This window comes from Pelobates fuscus, chromosome 2 (assembly GCF_036172605.1).
Source record: "Pelobates fuscus isolate aPelFus1 chromosome 2, aPelFus1.pri, whole genome shotgun sequence".
NCBI classification, from domain to species: Eukaryota; Metazoa; Chordata; class Amphibia; order Anura; family Pelobatidae; genus Pelobates; species Pelobates fuscus.
The window spans coordinates 380,225,981-380,243,869 of NC_086318.1; the positions used below are offsets into that span (position 1 = coordinate 380,225,981).

Here is a 17,889-nt window from a genome sequence, read left to right on the forward strand (position 1 = left end):
AGCAACAGAGATGGAGCAGTGCCAGTTTAAATCTCTCTAGATATTGTGGAAATGTGTCCATCAAACACCAGCCCTAACACCATGCACGGTGTCGGCAGTACCTAAAATTGACCAGGGAACGAGATCATAATTAATCATAGGTCCACTAACTTCACTTCAAAGGCACTCGCTGATTTTTTGCCCCATTATCCACTACAACAGGGGTGCAAAAAAGGTAGACCCCCAGATGTTTTAGAACTACAACTTCCATGATGCCTTGTCATTCTGAAGGCATGCAAAGACACGCAAAGCATCATGGGTGTTGTACTTCTACAACATCTGGTGATCTACCTTTGGGGCACACCTGCCTTACTACAATGATCTATAATGGCTATTTTGCTTACAGTGTCTTTTATTTATTTATTTATTTTTATTTTTATTTTTTTATTTTTTATTTTTTTAAGCAAGCTCTTTTAACCACACTCTATGTAACCTGGGCAGATTTTCTCACCTTTATGCCTTGTCCTATATGCTAATGTTTAATTTTAGCAGCCCTAGTCTAAATATTTGGCTTTTTTACATAATTGTTGTATTCCCATTTCCTTTATTGATACATTGATATAAAGGTTTGTTTTGTTGACCAACTCTCATCTCATCCGTGCAGACACATCTCTGCGTTCCTTAGCGTTTTTGCAGGCTTATCTGATCAGAATATCTCTTTCTGTCTCACAGTCTGAGTTAAGTTATCTTGCCACAGAACTGCACAGAACTCATTTGGCTTCCCATAAGATATAGGACTCTATTTAAAATTATGGTGCTTGCTTACAAATCTCTCCATAACACAGCCCTCACCTACATATCCCCACTAAAATACAAGTATGCTCAATGCAGGCCCCTGCACTATGCCAAAGACCTGCATCTTTCCCAGTGGGCGAACTACCAGGGTCATGACTGCAAGCAGGCCTTGGAGTTCTGCCTATCAGGGAGGCCCATGAGAAATGGTAGCAGAAGGTAGGGCAGCAGCAGGCAGCTTACTTTATTTGCAAACCTTCATCGACGGAATCACTCTTCTGATTCCTTTGATGGTCCATTGGTGACCCTTTGCACCTCCTGCTGAAATCCACCCTCATATCCTCTCCCTCACAGCTCCGGCGCTTAATTGTTGATTTAGAAATGTAGGGGGCGTATATGATAGAGAATGTCATCATGGGGTGCAGAGCATCACATATACCACTGGACCACCAGAGAATCATGGAGGAGTGGAATCCTGTCACCAACAGAGGACCATCAGGGATTGAGGACAGTGCTTCAGGCAGGCTCCTGGACTGTTTCATTGTGTGTGTCAGTGCATGTGTGCTAGTGTGTGTTTACTGTGCTTTTCAGCCGGACTTGAGGATTTCTGGGGACCGCCTGGACTCATTTTACAAATTGAGCACCTGACAGGGAGACACCATTGAAACACTTTATAACTGATACTTGTATCAGGACTGCGCCAAGATCTGGTAAATCTTTAAGCAGGTATCGCTCGGTCCGCCAACCTCAAAATACAGCGCTATTTGGAGGGGAGAAAAGGTGGCTTTGTAGGATACCTGGACTTGAGAATGCTCCATCAAGTGGAGTGTGAATTGCTATATTAATGTTGGCATGGGATTCTTGAGAAGGGTATGATTGGCTGGGGATGTGGAGATGGAAATGGCAGTGCATACTAGGAGGTATTATAAACACCATAAACACTACAGCACACAGTAATGGTTATAGTACCAAGAGTCCCTTGGCATTTTAAGAAAAGTTTGACATTTGTCAGAATTGCTTGGGTGCTTCGCTGCTACAAGTACTACTTGATAAAGGTTACACTTTTGCGTTATACCAGCTTGTGATTCATTGGATGAACACCATTAAAGGTTTTTACTATAGGATGGCGCCAGGAGATTCAAAGCACCAAAACTACTACAGCACAGTGCATTAAAAGAAGGAAGGGGGGGCAAATATTCCTATTAATTAATTCTCCACTGAGCAAAAAAACCTGGAAGAAAGACCTTTGTTTAAAGGAAATGTTTATTATTTTTTTCCCCCAATTTATGTTTAATTATCTCTACTGTATGTCTGGGTTCTACAGTGTAATTTTAAAGGGAAATGACATGTTTTAAACAGATGATAACGCCCGATGTCTCTTTCTCGCTGCATTTATACTATGCGTCTCTGTGTACATGTAATATAGATTTCTCTTCCCACCAAGTTTAATAGAGCAAGGCATTTCAATCTCTGTGATTTGTATAGTGAGCCATTGGAGATTTAGAAGAAGAACATAACTTTTTAACTGCACGTACAAAAGGAAAACGCCAAACTGAGAAGTCATTGTAACCAGCAGCTTTCCTCCCTGCCATGATGCTGCATCTCATTTCTAATGTGTAGATGCAAGGTTGAAATCCCACTAGCGGCACTTGCTTTCAGAGAGCTACTGAGTACTGTGCTGCCTTGAATAAATTTGCCTCTGGAGGAGGGTCAGGGGGATTTGAACCAGCACATTCTTGTGTGGTTTGTGAAGATTCACATGGTAACCAGTGGTGTGCATTGTTGGCTTTATCTAAATAAGCACCAGCCATGTGAGTTTTAACATGATTGCCCTGGGCAATGGAGAGAGAAGCGACTAATCCAAAAGGATTGCCCACAGTCTTTGCTCTGCTTTTTGGAAAGCGCATGGGGGGAAAGGACACTGCTGAAGTCAGTGGCTATGGATTTTTTTTTTTTTTTGTAAAGCTAGGGTCCTGTTTCCCTTGTGGTCCTCATTTGTTCTGCTATCTCTCTCATCACCCACTTCTCCCTCTCTCCATTATTTACCTTCCTAATGAGGGGGGAGGAGTAGCCTGCCAGTTGATGGACAGTTACAAGCTCCTGCAGTCTGGCTGAGCAAAAGGGCACTTGACTGGGGGGGGTTTGGGAGTGTCCGTTTAGCCCTCTTCATGTCTTAGCCATCTGCGATATATATTGCTCTGCAGCCAAGGGTTAATACACAGAAACAAACCATCCTTTGGGGAATTTTTTTTTTCCAGTTTTTAAAAAAGTTATTGTTTTTAAGTATTTTTCATTACCTGTGCTAGCATAATATTGCATTCCTAGGTGCATTTCCTAGTGAGAGAGGAAAAAAAACCTCCTACAGGTGTTTTCGAACATGTTTGTCATACATATCACTGGCAGAGTTTATTCTGTCGTTCGGAATAGACTAGAGACGAGGGTATAAAGGTTCTATTTGGTGCTGAACCTTTAACTCAAAATGTGAGAGATTTTCAGTTTGCAGTTAGAGAATCTAGGCTTCCAAACATGCCCTAGAATTGAATGAGGGGGTGAGAATTCTCTCCTTTCGGTAGCTCGAAGGTTCTATCTTCTAGCCAGCAGGTAACACTTTCACTGTGATCTGCTGGTGGTACAGATCCATTAGAGAGCCACAATGTATAGTCGTTAGATAAGCACTTATATGGAGCGTTTGTGTCCAATTAAAGAGTTACTGAATAAATGGCTAATTTTCGGGAATGTGACGTAAAAATAGTAATGCACGTTTTATTTATTCAGCAGTTATGTCTTTTGTTTCAGGTTATGTGTTATGGGTCGCAGGGTGAGACCTCAGACAGTTTTAAATATACAGGCAGACAGCACAGTGTGCCAGGATCTTTCTTGGAAAATATCCGCATCACTATGCCAGCTTGCTCATTCTGCTATGCAAGGAATAAATCCAGAAAATGGGGAAACTGTGAGCAGATAGGGGGCGCTCTAGCAAAGCAGAATACACAGATATGTTTAGCTAAACCCAGTGTACATCAGTGCAAATCCAGCATGAAACCTGTTTCTAATGATTAAGCTCTCGTTTATCCTGGTACCATTATTCCTACATTTACCCCTAATCCCAGCCATTTGTCAGGAAGCATTGACACTTTCACTTTGTAGAAGAGGAGTGATTGGATCATTCCTGTAATGTTAAGAAAGCTGATAGAGATATTTATGTGAATATATGTGTATATCACAGTCTCTGCTGATATTTATTTTTATTAGTATCTTGAAATTTTCATCAAATGAAAGACTACATTAATAAATTAAAAAATTGTTTGTGACGGTTACTACCAGACATAGTGTGTGTATATATATATATATATATATATATATATATATATATATATATTAAAATCTAGACATTGCCTAAAGATTCGTTGTTTAAGGCAATTCCTATTGATTTTGGTTTTTTTTTGTTTGTTTGGTTTTTTTGGGGGGGGATTTTGTTTTTTTAATTAATAAATGCCTTTTTTCTAGCCTTGTGTTTTGAAATTTTGGTGGACATTGGTGCTGTAATCGAACATTTGAGACCTAATTTTATTTATCTGCAAAACACGCTTTTCAGTTTTAATAAATAATCTATATCAGGGGTTCCCAACCCAGTCCTCAAGTACCCCCTAACAAAAAAAAATGTAGACACACCAGGGTAATCCCTAAATCCTGGATTGTTAGGGGGTACTTGAGGACTGGGTTGGGAAACACTGATATAGATAAATGACAGTGGTTTGTTTTCTAAACATAGGTAAAACTATGAGAGCAAAATAGCGTAGTTTGCAGTGACTTCCACATTACTGAATAAACTCTTCGTGTCATCTGATGCATTTAGATGTACGGGTAAAAGCATATGCTGTTTACGATAATTAAGTGGAAGTTATGACTGGACACGATATGTTGTGATATCAAACATGATGCTGCAATATAATTATGTAATAGAAAATGTGTTTACTCCCTCTGGAGTCATGTTGTTAAATGTGCTCCATTGTGTCCTTGTAGACTGGCAGAAGACAGAAGCTCAGAAGAGACGGGAGCAGCTTCTTCTCGATGAACTCGTTATACTGGTTAATAAGCGCGATGCTTTGGTCAGAGATTTGGATGCCCAAGAAAAACAGTAAGTTCACATCACCCAAACACCCTGCTTTAATGTTTTCAGAACTGTCTACAAAATGTGAACACACACACGTTTACCTGCATCTTGCATCAAATTACTGACAATTACTGTAGTAAATGTAAAATTAGGAAGATTTTTGTTTGTTTAGTTCAGAATTTTAAATTCTGGTTGATTTATTTTTTTCTCCTTTGTTGTCCATGGCACAGCCTTGGGAGGCTTTTTTTTTTTTTTTTTTTTAAACTCCTCTCTTAATTTCGGGGGTCTTTGCATATTTTGCAAAGACTTCTGAAGGCAATATCTCCGGTTAAGGTTCAATGGAAGTTAGATTTACTTAACTGAACCTGTCCCTCATGGCTGCTGCCATCTTCCACCAGGGGACCCTCTGCAGCTCCTGACGCTTCATATGTTGGTTGCTGCGTCAGTGCTGTGTCTCGCACATGTGCAATAATACAACTCTGAGATCTTTGGAGGAGATGGCCTGACTTCCACAGTCTACACTTTTTTTTTTTTTTATATTTTATTTATATTTTTTATTGTAGAATGTAGTCAAAGTGTAGTTGTGTAAAAACACTGTGTTAATCCGCCACAATTAGTTACATATAAACAGAAAACAAAAATTGCTAAATATAGTACAAACTGTTACAATGTATTTATTTATAAAATAATTTTACCAGAAAGGATACATTGAGATTTTCTCCTCGTTTCAGGTATTTTTTGTATGATATTGAGAATTAATACATATTAAAGTAAAAATGCCATGTCATACTATGTTTATTTTTACACAGTAATCATTAAAAGCGATTAAGCATGCCTGTAGATAAAGCTAAATGGTGCATCATTAAGAGGCATCTTTTTATGTAGATAAGACCAAAATAATCCAATGTAGCTTATCAAAAAGCAGTATGGGGGTAGAAGATCCATGTAAATCAGAGCATCGCACGATATTACGGCAAATAAAGGTGTTTTTTTTTTTTTTTTTAAAAGCCACAAGGTATGTTTCCCAGCTGAAAAATAAAGATTAAAAACTAAAAATAATAGGAAAAAGACTGCCGCAATTGTTACTTGTGGTGACAGCTGGGATTGGACAAATGTTGACGGCTGATTTTTGCCTTTAGGTCTTTGGTTGGCACTGGAATTTTAATGACGTTTCAGCGCAGTCAGCATGAGTATTTCATAGAAATTTTATCTTTATAAAATATTCAGAAGTGACATAGCCGCTTTAACCCCTTAAGGACCAAACTTAAATATATAAATAAAAGGGAATCATGACATGTCACATATGTCATGTGTCCTTAAGGGGTTAAGGAGATTTTTTGTTAGGAAAAGTACAAAGATGTATTCCTAACACTTAAGTGGCCCTCTGCCTGTGTGGCCCTCTGGTACCCCCACCCTTCCATGAAAGGGTTAAAAAAAAACCTTAGTAATTTACCTGATTCCTAGGGCACCGATGTAAGCCGATGGAGGAACCTAATGCAGCAGCAAGTGTCGCACACACATTAGACATTCCCTATAGGAAAGCATTGACTCTGTGCTTTCCTGTGGGGATTTAGAATCAAAACGTGTGGACTCCCAGCGTCTTTTCACTGAGTCAAACTCTGTAAAACTACAGGAAGCGCCTCTAGTGGCTGTCTGGTAGACTGCCACTAGGGACAGTCTTAGCACCGCAACATAAACATTGTAGTTTCTCAAATACAGCAATATTTTACATTGCAGGACTTAGGGGAGCAATGACAATGCACTCAGACCACTTCAGTGAGATTAAGTGGTCTGGGTGCCTATAATGTCCCTTTAATTGATCGTAATAGAATCCAGTGGGATGTTCCTCTTTATGTCTCCGCGTATAAAAACTTTGCAGTAGAATTCTAATTCATTGGTAATCTTCAAAGTTACATTTAAATCACTTCCCATAATTTTTTACATCCACTGCTGCAAAGAGTCCAGGGACTGAATGATCTGCCCTACATGTTGCCATCACCTGGTGTAACGGATCACCTGGCACCCCGACTGGGTACCTCCGTTGATGGATGCTCCTAGTGCTTACCAAGGGCTCCAAGCACTCCACCAGACACCATAACCACTGCAGACCCCACGAACTGCTGCAGTTTGTTTGGGGTCTCGCCGTCTCCTACCCACCCTGGACCTATGACAAGGCTTCAGGTTCCAGTGGGTGAAACTCTCCACCAAGAGAGTGAAGCAGGAACAAGCTCTTAACAGAGCTTAGTAGTGATTATCCAAGGGAGTATGAAGCTCATAGCAATCCCTTGTAGTGATATAGCAATTCCCCCAATAAGAGACAAGACTCTAGGTTGAGGGTTAAACAGGAACAGAATGCACTGAGGCTTTATTGCTTCTTATATACTCATTTCCCCACAAGGTTACCACCCACGTGTACCTTGTTGGGCACTGAAAACACAAACTCAACAACCAATAGTTTACAGTCACACAGATAAACACTCCCATTCATTACAGTAAATTTCTCCCCTCTGCTTGGGAGATAATTGAGTTAATTGCTGTATCAACTCAATTATCTCCAAGCGAAAAATATACTTTTTACACATTTTCTATAACTTCAAAATTATACATCACATTCCAATATTAGTTACATTTTCTGAACCAGCATAATTAGGGAACAAACATATCCAAAAATCATACGAATTGGTCCAGTGGTTCGGGAGATAGCTGGAAGTCTCCTTTGCCTGACCGCACGCACGTTTTCATGCCCAAAATAGTTCCACAGATTTGGGCTGTGCGGCTGGTCTATTCACCATAGTTTAATACTGTTCGAATGCACGAACGGCGGGCGTTCGTGCAAATAGGTAATGTTAATGTGGCATTCGTATAGTCAAACACCGTTCGACTACTGTCGAAGTCACAGAGAAGGTAGAAATTCAGCGGTGTTCGTGCCGTCGCGTATCCGATTTTAGTTCCATGAACGCGATGGCAAAACACTGCTGACCGCGTTCGGCTAAATTAAAATGGCCGCTGCCACGTGTTTGTATGCACGAACGGCGGATCCTTCGACTACTTCGGCACTTCGGCTGCATCCGAAGTGCCATAGCAAAAGTGCAGAATTGTAGCAATACAATTTAAAGGACCAGAAACAGTCTCCAAAGTACAGTAGCCATAAATAGAGGCTTTTAAATGTCAATAACTCCCTGGGGCCATAGTCACAAGGCAAAAGGCTAGCCATTAGTCCTCTCCAAGCACAAGTGGCGAAGGGGACTTCGTCACACCTGGGGTCTGCAGAAAGCAAAATGTCTGTCACAGGTTATTGTATATTGTATATTTTTCTGTAGAATGTAGAATTTTCCCAATAAAATATTCCCTAGTGACAGTTCAAAATGAGTAGATGTGGATGTTTTATTATGATTTCAAAAAGGAAAGAAACTAGTAAAAGTGACATGGCGAACACTGGATTTAGGATTCCATACTAAAATTGGTATGTAAGCAAGCTCATTGTTATAAAGAGAAGGTTGGCCACAGGAGACATTTTGAGATTCGGGTAGTCCGTATGGAAAGTAGGGCAATCGAGTTAAGTGGGTCAGGGCTACAGTGTAGGTGTGGTGGGATCAAGGAAGGATTTAAGGAGGTTGTGGGAAAGGCAACCCAGGTGGAGGCGGTTCTCATTTACTGTGTACTGGAGTAACGGAGTCAATGCTAAGTACTCTTGCCCTCCTCCATTCTGGAAAGGCATCCACAAAGGATTGATACCAAGTACACTTTACAATAAATGAATTGGATTAGTGTTTCTAAAGTTACAAAGGACTTATTTCTTGCTAGTAGATTTGCTCACAGGGGTATGGTGGAGAAGAACCTTTACTGATAAATGGGACATAGGAGAGAAAGTTGAGAAAGTATGTGTAGTTGGAAGCAATACAAAACATGGATACTCACAGGAAAGAAAACGGGGTAGAGTCTTACAGAGGTGGTGTTCCATTCTTGGTTTGACAATTAAGATGCAGTTGTGAAGGTAGATACAGTGGTACCTCGGTTTACAAATTTAATGCGTTCTCCGGGGCATTTTGTATTGGGGAAAATATGTAAACCGAAACGTGGTTTTCCATATTAATGCATTGAAAACAAATTCATTTGTTCCGGAGGTCCGAAAAAAATAAAAAGGAGCAGACATGGAAACCAACCCACAATGCAGAACACACAGTAAAAGGCATGCAAACAATGAAGCTCATCCCCCAACCTTTCCACCGCTTGAGAAATGCACCAAAAAAGTTCCAAAAAGTCCCAAAACCATTGCAAAACATTTCCAGAATGACTCGATGCAAAAACCGCTCCAACACCTCCACACTTGACGCCACATGCTACCCACAGACTCCAGCATGCACAGGGGGCGGTGCTATAAACCTCCCAGGCCCAATGCATCCTGGGGGATCTTGCTTTGTATTGCGGAAAAAAATTGTAAACCAAGGCATTGTTTTCAATGGATTTTCATTTGTAAACCGAAAATTATGTTAACTGAGGTACCACTGTATATAGAAGTAATTAAACTCTAATGGATGACATGGAGGCTACGGGACGAAAACTATTGTGCAAGAGTCAGCTTGAGTTTATCAGAGTAATACACAGGGGCGTTTTAGCCGCAAGGCAAACAAGGCATTTGCCTTGGGCGGCATTTTCCAGGGGGCGGCAAAAAACGCTGCCCCCAAATGCCCAGGGCAAATGCCTTGTTAGCCTTGCGGCTAACTGGGCTGCCGGTCGGGCTGGGCGGGCGGCTGCCGAGGGAGCTCTTACTCGAGCGCTCTGCTCAGCTCCCTTGCGCGCCGCAGAGTGAAACTGGAGCCGGAATATGACGTCATCTTCCGGCTCCCAGCCTCACACTAAGGCGCGCGAGGGAGCTGAGCAGAGAGCTTAGAGGAAGAGCTCCCTCGCCAGCCGCCTACCCGCCAGCGCACAGCAGCCTGCACGCCTGCCCGGCAGCCACTGGACCACCAGGGAGAAAGAGACCCCCCCCCATTCCCAAAGGTAAGGAGGCTGGGGGGTAGGTTCAATTTTTAAAAATCTATATATATGTTAATGTGTGTGTTTGTCTGACTGTGTGTGTGTCTGACTGTGTGTTTGTCTGACTGTGTGTGTGTTTGTCTGACTGTGTGTGTGTGTTTGTCTGACTGTGTGTGTGTGTTTGTCTGACTGTGTGTGTGTGTTTGTCTGACTGTGTGTGTGTGTGTTTGTCTGACTGTGTGTGTGTGTGTTTGTCTGACTGTGTGTGTGTGTGTTTGTCTGACTGTGTGTGTGTGTGTCTGACTGTGTGTGTGTGTCTGACTGTGTGTGTGTGTCTGACTGTGTGTGTGTGTGTGTCTGACTGTGTGTGTGTGTGTGTCTGACTGTGTGTGTGTGTGTGTCTGACTGTGTGTGTGTGTGTCTGACTGTGTGTGTGTGTGTCTGACTGTGTGTGTGTGTCTGACTGTGTGTGTGTGTCTGACTGTGTGTGTGTGTCTGACTGTGTGTGTGTGTCTGACTGTGTGTGTGTGTCTGACTGTGTGTGTGTGTCTGACTGTGTGTGTTTGTCTGACTGTGTGTGTGTGTGTGTCTGACTGTGTGTGTGTGTCTGACTGTGTGTGTGTGTGTGTCTGACTGTGTGTGTCTGACTGTGTGTGTCTGACTGTGTGTGTCTGACTGTGTGTGTGTGTGTCTGACTGTGTGTGTGTCTGACTGTGTGTGTGTCTGACTGTGTGTGTGTCTGACTGTGTGTGTGTCTGACTGTGTGTGTCTGTTAGTGTATGTGTGTGTCTGTTAGTGTATGTGTCTGCTAGTGAGTGTGTGTGTGTCTGCTAGTGAGTGTGTATGTGTCTGCTAGTGAGTGTGTATGTGTCTGACTGTGTGTGTGTCTGTTAGTGTGAATGTGTTTGCCTGTGAGTGTGTGTGTCTGTTAGCTAGTGTATGCGTATCTGTCAGTTAATGTGTGTGTGTGTGTATTTAGAAGGTGGGACGGGACGGGAAGGGTTGGGTGGGGGTGGCGCGGGGGGCGGGGGGAGAGGGGCGCCTGAGTTTTGTCCTGCCTAGGGCAGCACAAAACCAGGATATAGCACTGGTAATACATGGACTGTTCAATTATTCAGGGACGATAAGTGGAAGAATTAAAGGTTTTGAGAAGATCCACGCTGCATTAGCAGTTAAGGATGGAGTTTATGAGTTTAGGTTTCCAACATATCCAGATATAAGAAAACATTGGGACCTAAAGAAAGAGGAAACTGGAAGATATAAAGCAGGGATGTCCAAAATGTTGTAGAGCTGCCACCCGCTTAATGCTTTTCCATTCTAAAGTTAAAGTACTACAACATCTGGGTATCTACTCCTTTGCATCTCTGATGTAAAAGATTCCTGTTTGGGGGGTCTTTTACAGCTGGTTAAAATGGTGGCATTTATGGCTTTCTGCAGGTTCGTGTGCAACCACAGACCGTCACGCATCCGCAGATCGATCCTGAAGCGACCAAAGTTAGCCGGAGGGTTGGGGCTGCCATCAGTGTCCACATACTACTGAGCTACACACCTTCACAGAATAGTGGACTGGCTTGCACGCCCAAGCCCAAAACACTGGGTGAACATGGAACTGCAACAAACACAAGGCAAGATTCCCTCGAGACTTTGGCTTGGGGGAGCCACATTCGCAGAGCTACACACGGATAACCCCATGATAGACGCGACACTCAAGGTCTGGTGCAACCTACGATACGCTCAACAGCTAACCACCTCACCGAGCCCGCTTACCCCCATCACGCACAACCCGGACTTGGCTGGAGGCCTCGCCCCTGCAGTATTCAAAAACTTCCAACAGACGGACTGGTTGTACATACACCAATGGTGTCCAGGAGGAATGCTCCAACCACTGGCCGAACTGATGGGAGACCAACAGCCCACCCAACTAGATAAATTTCGTTATCACCAAGTGAAGACATACCATGCCAAACTCGCTGGTAAGGACCACCTCCATAGGCAACTCTCTGACTTTGAATGGCTATGCACGAGTAGGAGACACATTGAACATGGGGTGTCACTCCTATACGGGATTCTACAGAGGACCAGGGACAATAGCCCCCTGGGTTACATAAGCAAGTGGGAAAGGGAGACGGGATACAATTGTCGGATCAGGAATGGGACAAAATAGTCCTCCTAACCCACAAATGCTCCATTAGTTCAAAGTTTCAAGAGACCAGCTACAAGTTGTTGACCACTGGTATAGAATACCACACACCCTTAGACTCCTCCATGAAGCCAACACGGGCGAATGTTGGAGATGCGGCACGGCCCTGGGGACAAGCCTACACATCTGGTGGTCATGCCCCCGCATAACAACATACTGGCAGCTGATCAACACAAAGATCAAAGAAATCACTGGAGATGACCTCCCCCTACAACCCATGGTGATGCTCTTACACCACACACCAACTCCCACACAGAAATACAAAAACTCCCTTATCATTCACATGTTGAACGCCGCAAAGGCGTTGATACCCCTGCACTGGAAACACCCAACACCACCCACCCTCAGGCAATGGGTAGACCAAGTTGAGAACATATATGACATGGAGATACTGACTGCCTCCCTGCAGGCACGCTCGGACAAATGCGCACTAAAATGGTACCCCTGGAGGCTATACATCTCGAGGGGGATAGCTTAAACATACCTCGGACCGGTACACAGCCGTAGGAAGTAGAATCAGGGCACATAGACACGCGGAAACATACCCCTAATTGATAGGTAAGGGGCGCAGCGATAAAGTTAGGTGCGACCCCACCCGGGCATCGGATTCCCACCTTCATCTGTTCTTACCCCATCCCCACCACCCCATTTACCCTCTCTTTCCCCACCATCCCCACTCACCCCCTTTACCCTTGCTTTCCCCACCTCCCACCATAACACAGGACGGAGAGTAAGGCTGGTGCCGTCCCTGCACGACACTTAACAAACAGACGTACAACGCAGATGTCGGAAACTGTTGAGAGCCTGAACAGAACACAGACAGCACACGTTTAATGGACATGCCAACACCGAGGAAAACCATAAACGGAAACACACACACCCAGGAGCCAGAAGCCGCCCAGAATTAGGCCCCACGATTAACACAGACCCGAGATCACAGCGAGCCTACCCAGTTAGCTCCCCTAATACACAACCCACAGGAGACAACAAACACCCCCCGCCAATGAGCTCCCACAACAACACACGACTTGACGACCAGAGGCCAGAGCTCAATGTAGTGAAGCCCAGATTACCCATAAAAACGGCCTGAATAATGGCAAACATGACCCAGATGTGCGAGGAGAGGCCCTAGTGAGGTTGTGGCAGGGGCCAAACCGATATAAGAGAGGGCATATAGACTACAAGGAACTAACCAAACGAGAATGCAACAAAGGCCCTCTGGCCACCAACCTCCGGTAACATGCTAAGGGGGGTAGAAAAACCAAGACTGACTTGTTTCCCCAGGGTTCATTCCCCAATACTAAGGTAATTGTACAACCTGTTCAAACATGTTTGCATTTGTTAACCACCCAGTTAAGTTCGCAACTTGTGTTATGTATATCTATCGAAAACCTGGAAAATGTCAATAAATAAATGATTGACATAAAAAACAAATAGTGGCAGTGGGGGGCGGGGCCGGGCTGCCGAGCCGCATGGCAGCAAACTAACAGGGCTCCGAGCCCTAGCCACAAAGAAAAGGCATTAATACCGACTAAAAACGGCCCTTAGAGCCAGGCACCAGCACAGAATCAACTAGAGAACTACTACAGCTCCGGATTGCTACCGCACACGTCTTTACCGCACCGGGAGCGATGAAACCGACACACCCGGCCTACCAACCTCCACAAGCCTGAGACCTGGCAACGGAGGACCGCACCAAGAGGCACACATGCCGGAGACACACACTGCCATGGAGTGCAGCACCGGCTCGGAGCATGGCCCCGTTCCCCCCCCCCCCCCGGCCGGTGGGGGTAATCCCGGCCGCGTGGGGACTGCACACGCCGAGGCTGGAGCCTCCAGCCGGAACCTGTGCCGCTCCCCTACACTGGCAGAGGCTGTCATACTGGGACCCGCCAGCAGTGTGAAGTGGAAGACGGCGAACACGTGGGGGGGGGGAGACCTCGGCGCCAGCCGCCTGACCTGTGGAGGCCGCGGACGGACTGCCCGGGCGGCCCAGGAGCCGATACCATGACCGCTCTACCTCCGGATGAGGAGGGCACCTGGAGTAATCTGTCCCCACCGCTGTGAGCCCGGCGGAGCCGGGCGGTGCGCGCCTCCGGCGGACCGGTGGCTGAGAGGCCATGCAGCCCCTGCTCTGCAGAAGTGGCCGGAGATGGGAGAGACATATGGAGCGGGTTTTGGACCCACCGGGACACTGGAGGTACGGGGGAGGTGCAGTGGACTCTTTGGGTGGGGGGACCGCAACAGCCCATGTTGCCCCCGAGTGCCCACCTGGGCCGGGCTGGGGGCCGGCCGGGACCTGGCAGCCGGGGTGGCGGGGGGGCGCTGGATGCTCCCTGACCTGCATGGGCGACCCGACAGCTTTGCATGTTCACAAGGGCCTTGCACGTCCTCAATCCCACACAGTCAGCCAGACTAAGCAATCTTCTGATGGAACATATCAGACACCAAACATGGAACTTGAGCCATACCTATGGGGCGCTCCCTAGACGCAAATCTCAAGGCGACACCGAGAAACCGTATAGAGAGACACGTACAAATACCTACAATGGTCCATGAGTGACTCTTTAAAATTTGTACAGCTATTTCCCAGCATGTCTGTTGTGCGATCAATAATAATGCTGATGGCTATGTTTTGCTATGGCCTCAAGATGCCAGACAAATACACCGCTCCTGCCCCAAAAGTTTTAAAACCCTTATGTTTCCCTAATAAGGGTGGCTGGCACGTTATTTTGTTAACCTGCACCCCAATATGAAGCCTGCGGGAAATTACTTCCAGAATTCGAGCAAATGTTTTGTTTTTGGCATGGCCCTGTTTTACAAATGCAATCAGTTCACAACTGGAAGTTAGTACTTTTATATATATCCAAAGCCGATATCTAGATAATCTGACAACCAGGTGGTGGTACGGCAGTTAAGCCAGTGTACAGATTTGGGTTTGGTGATGAGGATAGTTATTGCACACTACTTTCACCAATAGAAAGGGCATTTTCTAGCCTTGCAGGAATGGACTGGGTAATATATGTTACATTAGTTAATATTACTGCCCCTAGTGGTCAGAGATTACTACCACTTATTACTGCATACATAGTAAATAAGCAAAGATACAAGATGCTAATTGCCTCTATATGATTATAGCAGCTGGGACACTGCGTTTAAACGCGGCCTCCCCAAATTCAACTCCAGCTAAGAAATATAAATATAAATTCTCGTAAAGTCAATGTATGTTTAATGTATGTGACAACCGCATCTTATATAGGAAGCCCGACTATAGAACCCTTACCAGTTCTGCGCTGTTGGCAACAATATACATCAGACCATGTATTCAGTTAATTTTGTTACTTAAATGAACAGGCCTCAAAGCTCCAATAGATCGGGACGCCTCAACATCTGAAACCAAGTTACTTATTTAATTTTCATAAAAGTTATTAATAGCGCTCATTTTGATATACCTGTTGGAAAAAAAAAAAGCACCAACCATCTAGACAAGAATAAAACGGGGTAACACAGAATCTTGCCCAATTATGTTTTGCAGACCAAATGAATAAGAGAGAGATTTATTATGGAGTATGATTGCTGTGTAAGGACAACTTGTATCGACAATGGTCTTAGTGTTATTAATATCATAACTTACCCTATTGAATGCCTTTAAAACATTAGTAACGAGAAGGGTAGTGGTTTTTGAGAAGATGGATTGATTGATCGGAATGTTCGTTATGTCTGAGTGAATGGGATGAGACAGGTTTATTTTGAAGATATTGAATTTGTATAGTCCTTTTGAATACCTAAGGAGTTTAAAAGCATTATAGAAACATGTTATTAAATTATCTAACAAATACAATATTGTAATGTACAATAAATTATTTTACTAATTATTTAAATTAAAACAGAAAAAAAAACTAAATTACTTTTTTTTTAAAAAACTTGCAAAACAGTGATCCCACTTCTACCACCAATGTAAATGTTTTTGTTATTGTTTAAAATTGGTTCTTTATTATTTTGCAGAGCTGAAGAAGAAGATGAGCATCTGGAAAGAACGCTAGAACAAAATAAAGGGAAGATGGCCAAGAAAGAAGAGAAATGTGTCATCCAGTAACCACTGTTTCCTCATATGGATTGGATTTTTGCCATGTCCATATTTCCCTTGTGCAGCATTGTTTATTAAGTGACATGGAGCCCAAAAGAGACAATAACTTCAATGTGCAAGAAATATCTTCTACAAATGTCACCAGTTCATTATTCATTTCCTGCATCCATTTTTTCTGTCTTTTTTTTTTTTAAACTTAAAATGTTAATCAAGCAGCTTGGTTCAAAACTAGAATGCAAAGTTTTGTGCCAGTTCTAGTTCCTTTCTGGCACACAAGAGGTTAATGTTCATCACAATTAAGTTTTCGGTTCTGTTTTCTTATTGCACATTATTTTGTATAGAAAGATATTTTAAAAAATGGCAAGTGTGACCACCAGTTGAACTAGCCACAGATTGCTACAATAATCTTCCTGCCACAGCTGATGGCATAGGAAGACGGTAATAGGGGATGTGATGGGAGAGGGGGGAGGCAGGGCAGATGAATATTGTTTTAATTGAATTATGCCAGAGAATTAATATGTGAATGAATTAATGGATTAAACTAGTCCTGCCATTTTGTAATAATGTGTAAGCTACCTACCTTTTAATTTGAATGCTATCCATGTAATGCTATATTTACAAGTGTTTATTTGAGCCGCTACTTCACATTTTATTCTTGAATAATATAATATAATGAAGATTGTGTATGTTTTGCAGGAAATCATGTCTAACTAATTCCTGCAGTTCTTCCATAGGACGTTTGGCTCCAAATCTTACATCAGTTTACATTTCTCAGTCACATGGCTGAATCCTATATTTTTATTTGGGGGGGCGGGAGGGGAGGAGTGGGGGGGAAGAAATCTATTTATTTCATGCTTTTAAATACAACTGAACTTAGACTTTAGCTTCTGGTGCTGTAAATAATATGTATGTCCTGTCTGTCTTATACAGCCCAGTGCAGATATGATATACTGTGTTTCTAGCTATAGGCACCTCTACAATGCCAAATAATAAGGACTACATCACCCAAAATACTCTTCCAGACCAAACCTTGGCAGAGCATCATGGGAGATAGAATCCACAGTATCTAGCATAGCAGAGGTTCCTAAACCTACTGTGTTCTTTTAGCATATACAGCCTGGCATAACTGTGGAACTTATTCTGTTTATTTATTACAATACTGTCATATACAATTTTCAATAAACTCTGAATATTTCTTACCGTATTTCCTTATTCTTAATTCATTCATTTAATACAAGCCTTTGAAAAGTTTCTACTTATATCAGAATGCACGTGTATTCATGATGTTATTTGCATTGTATTTTATATGTATACCAAAATTTACAAAATGCTGTGTGCTTTTGTGTCCAGATCTCGATTGCTTTTCAACATAAATAATTTTATCTAAATAATGGTGTGTGTATAAAATATATAATTTGTAGGAAATATATATTTTATTAAATTAAAGTTGTATGAGTGACAGACCATTCGTTAAGGGACTCGAGTGTCATCGCCAAGACTCTCCTTTCCCCTTCGAAGTGTCCCATTCAGCCCAGGAGCCAGTGACTATAGCTCGCAGGATAGCTGTAGAGTATAGCGGTGTTATAGCCTTTACCCCTATACATTAGTCGAGACTTAATGCTGGGAGAAGATCTGAATTTATTAGGTAGAGCATGGTAATTTATAAACGGACCCCTAGCATGTGCCGTGGCTGGACCAGAGTTCCAGAAGAGTTGTGAATGTGTCCAACTGAATTCTTTG

General features: G+C 43.2%; 1 protein-coding gene across 6 annotated transcripts in view; it reads left to right on the plus strand.

The window, feature by feature from the left end:
- Window positions 1-16,954, plus strand: part of EHBP1 (EH domain binding protein 1) — a 358,354-nt gene extending 341,400 nt beyond the window's left edge. For all 6 annotated transcript variants that reach the window (XM_063443756.1, XM_063443760.1, XM_063443758.1 and 3 more), the window contains 2 exons: window positions 4,795-4,909; window positions 16,068-16,954. In XM_063443756.1, the coding sequence (XP_063299826.1) occupies window positions 4,795-4,909; window positions 16,068-16,158 (206 nt within the window). In that variant the 3' untranslated portion in view covers window positions 16,159-16,954. The remainder of the gene's footprint in view (window positions 1-4,794; window positions 4,910-16,067) is intronic.
- The last annotated feature ends 935 nt before the right edge of the window (window positions 16,955-17,889 follow it).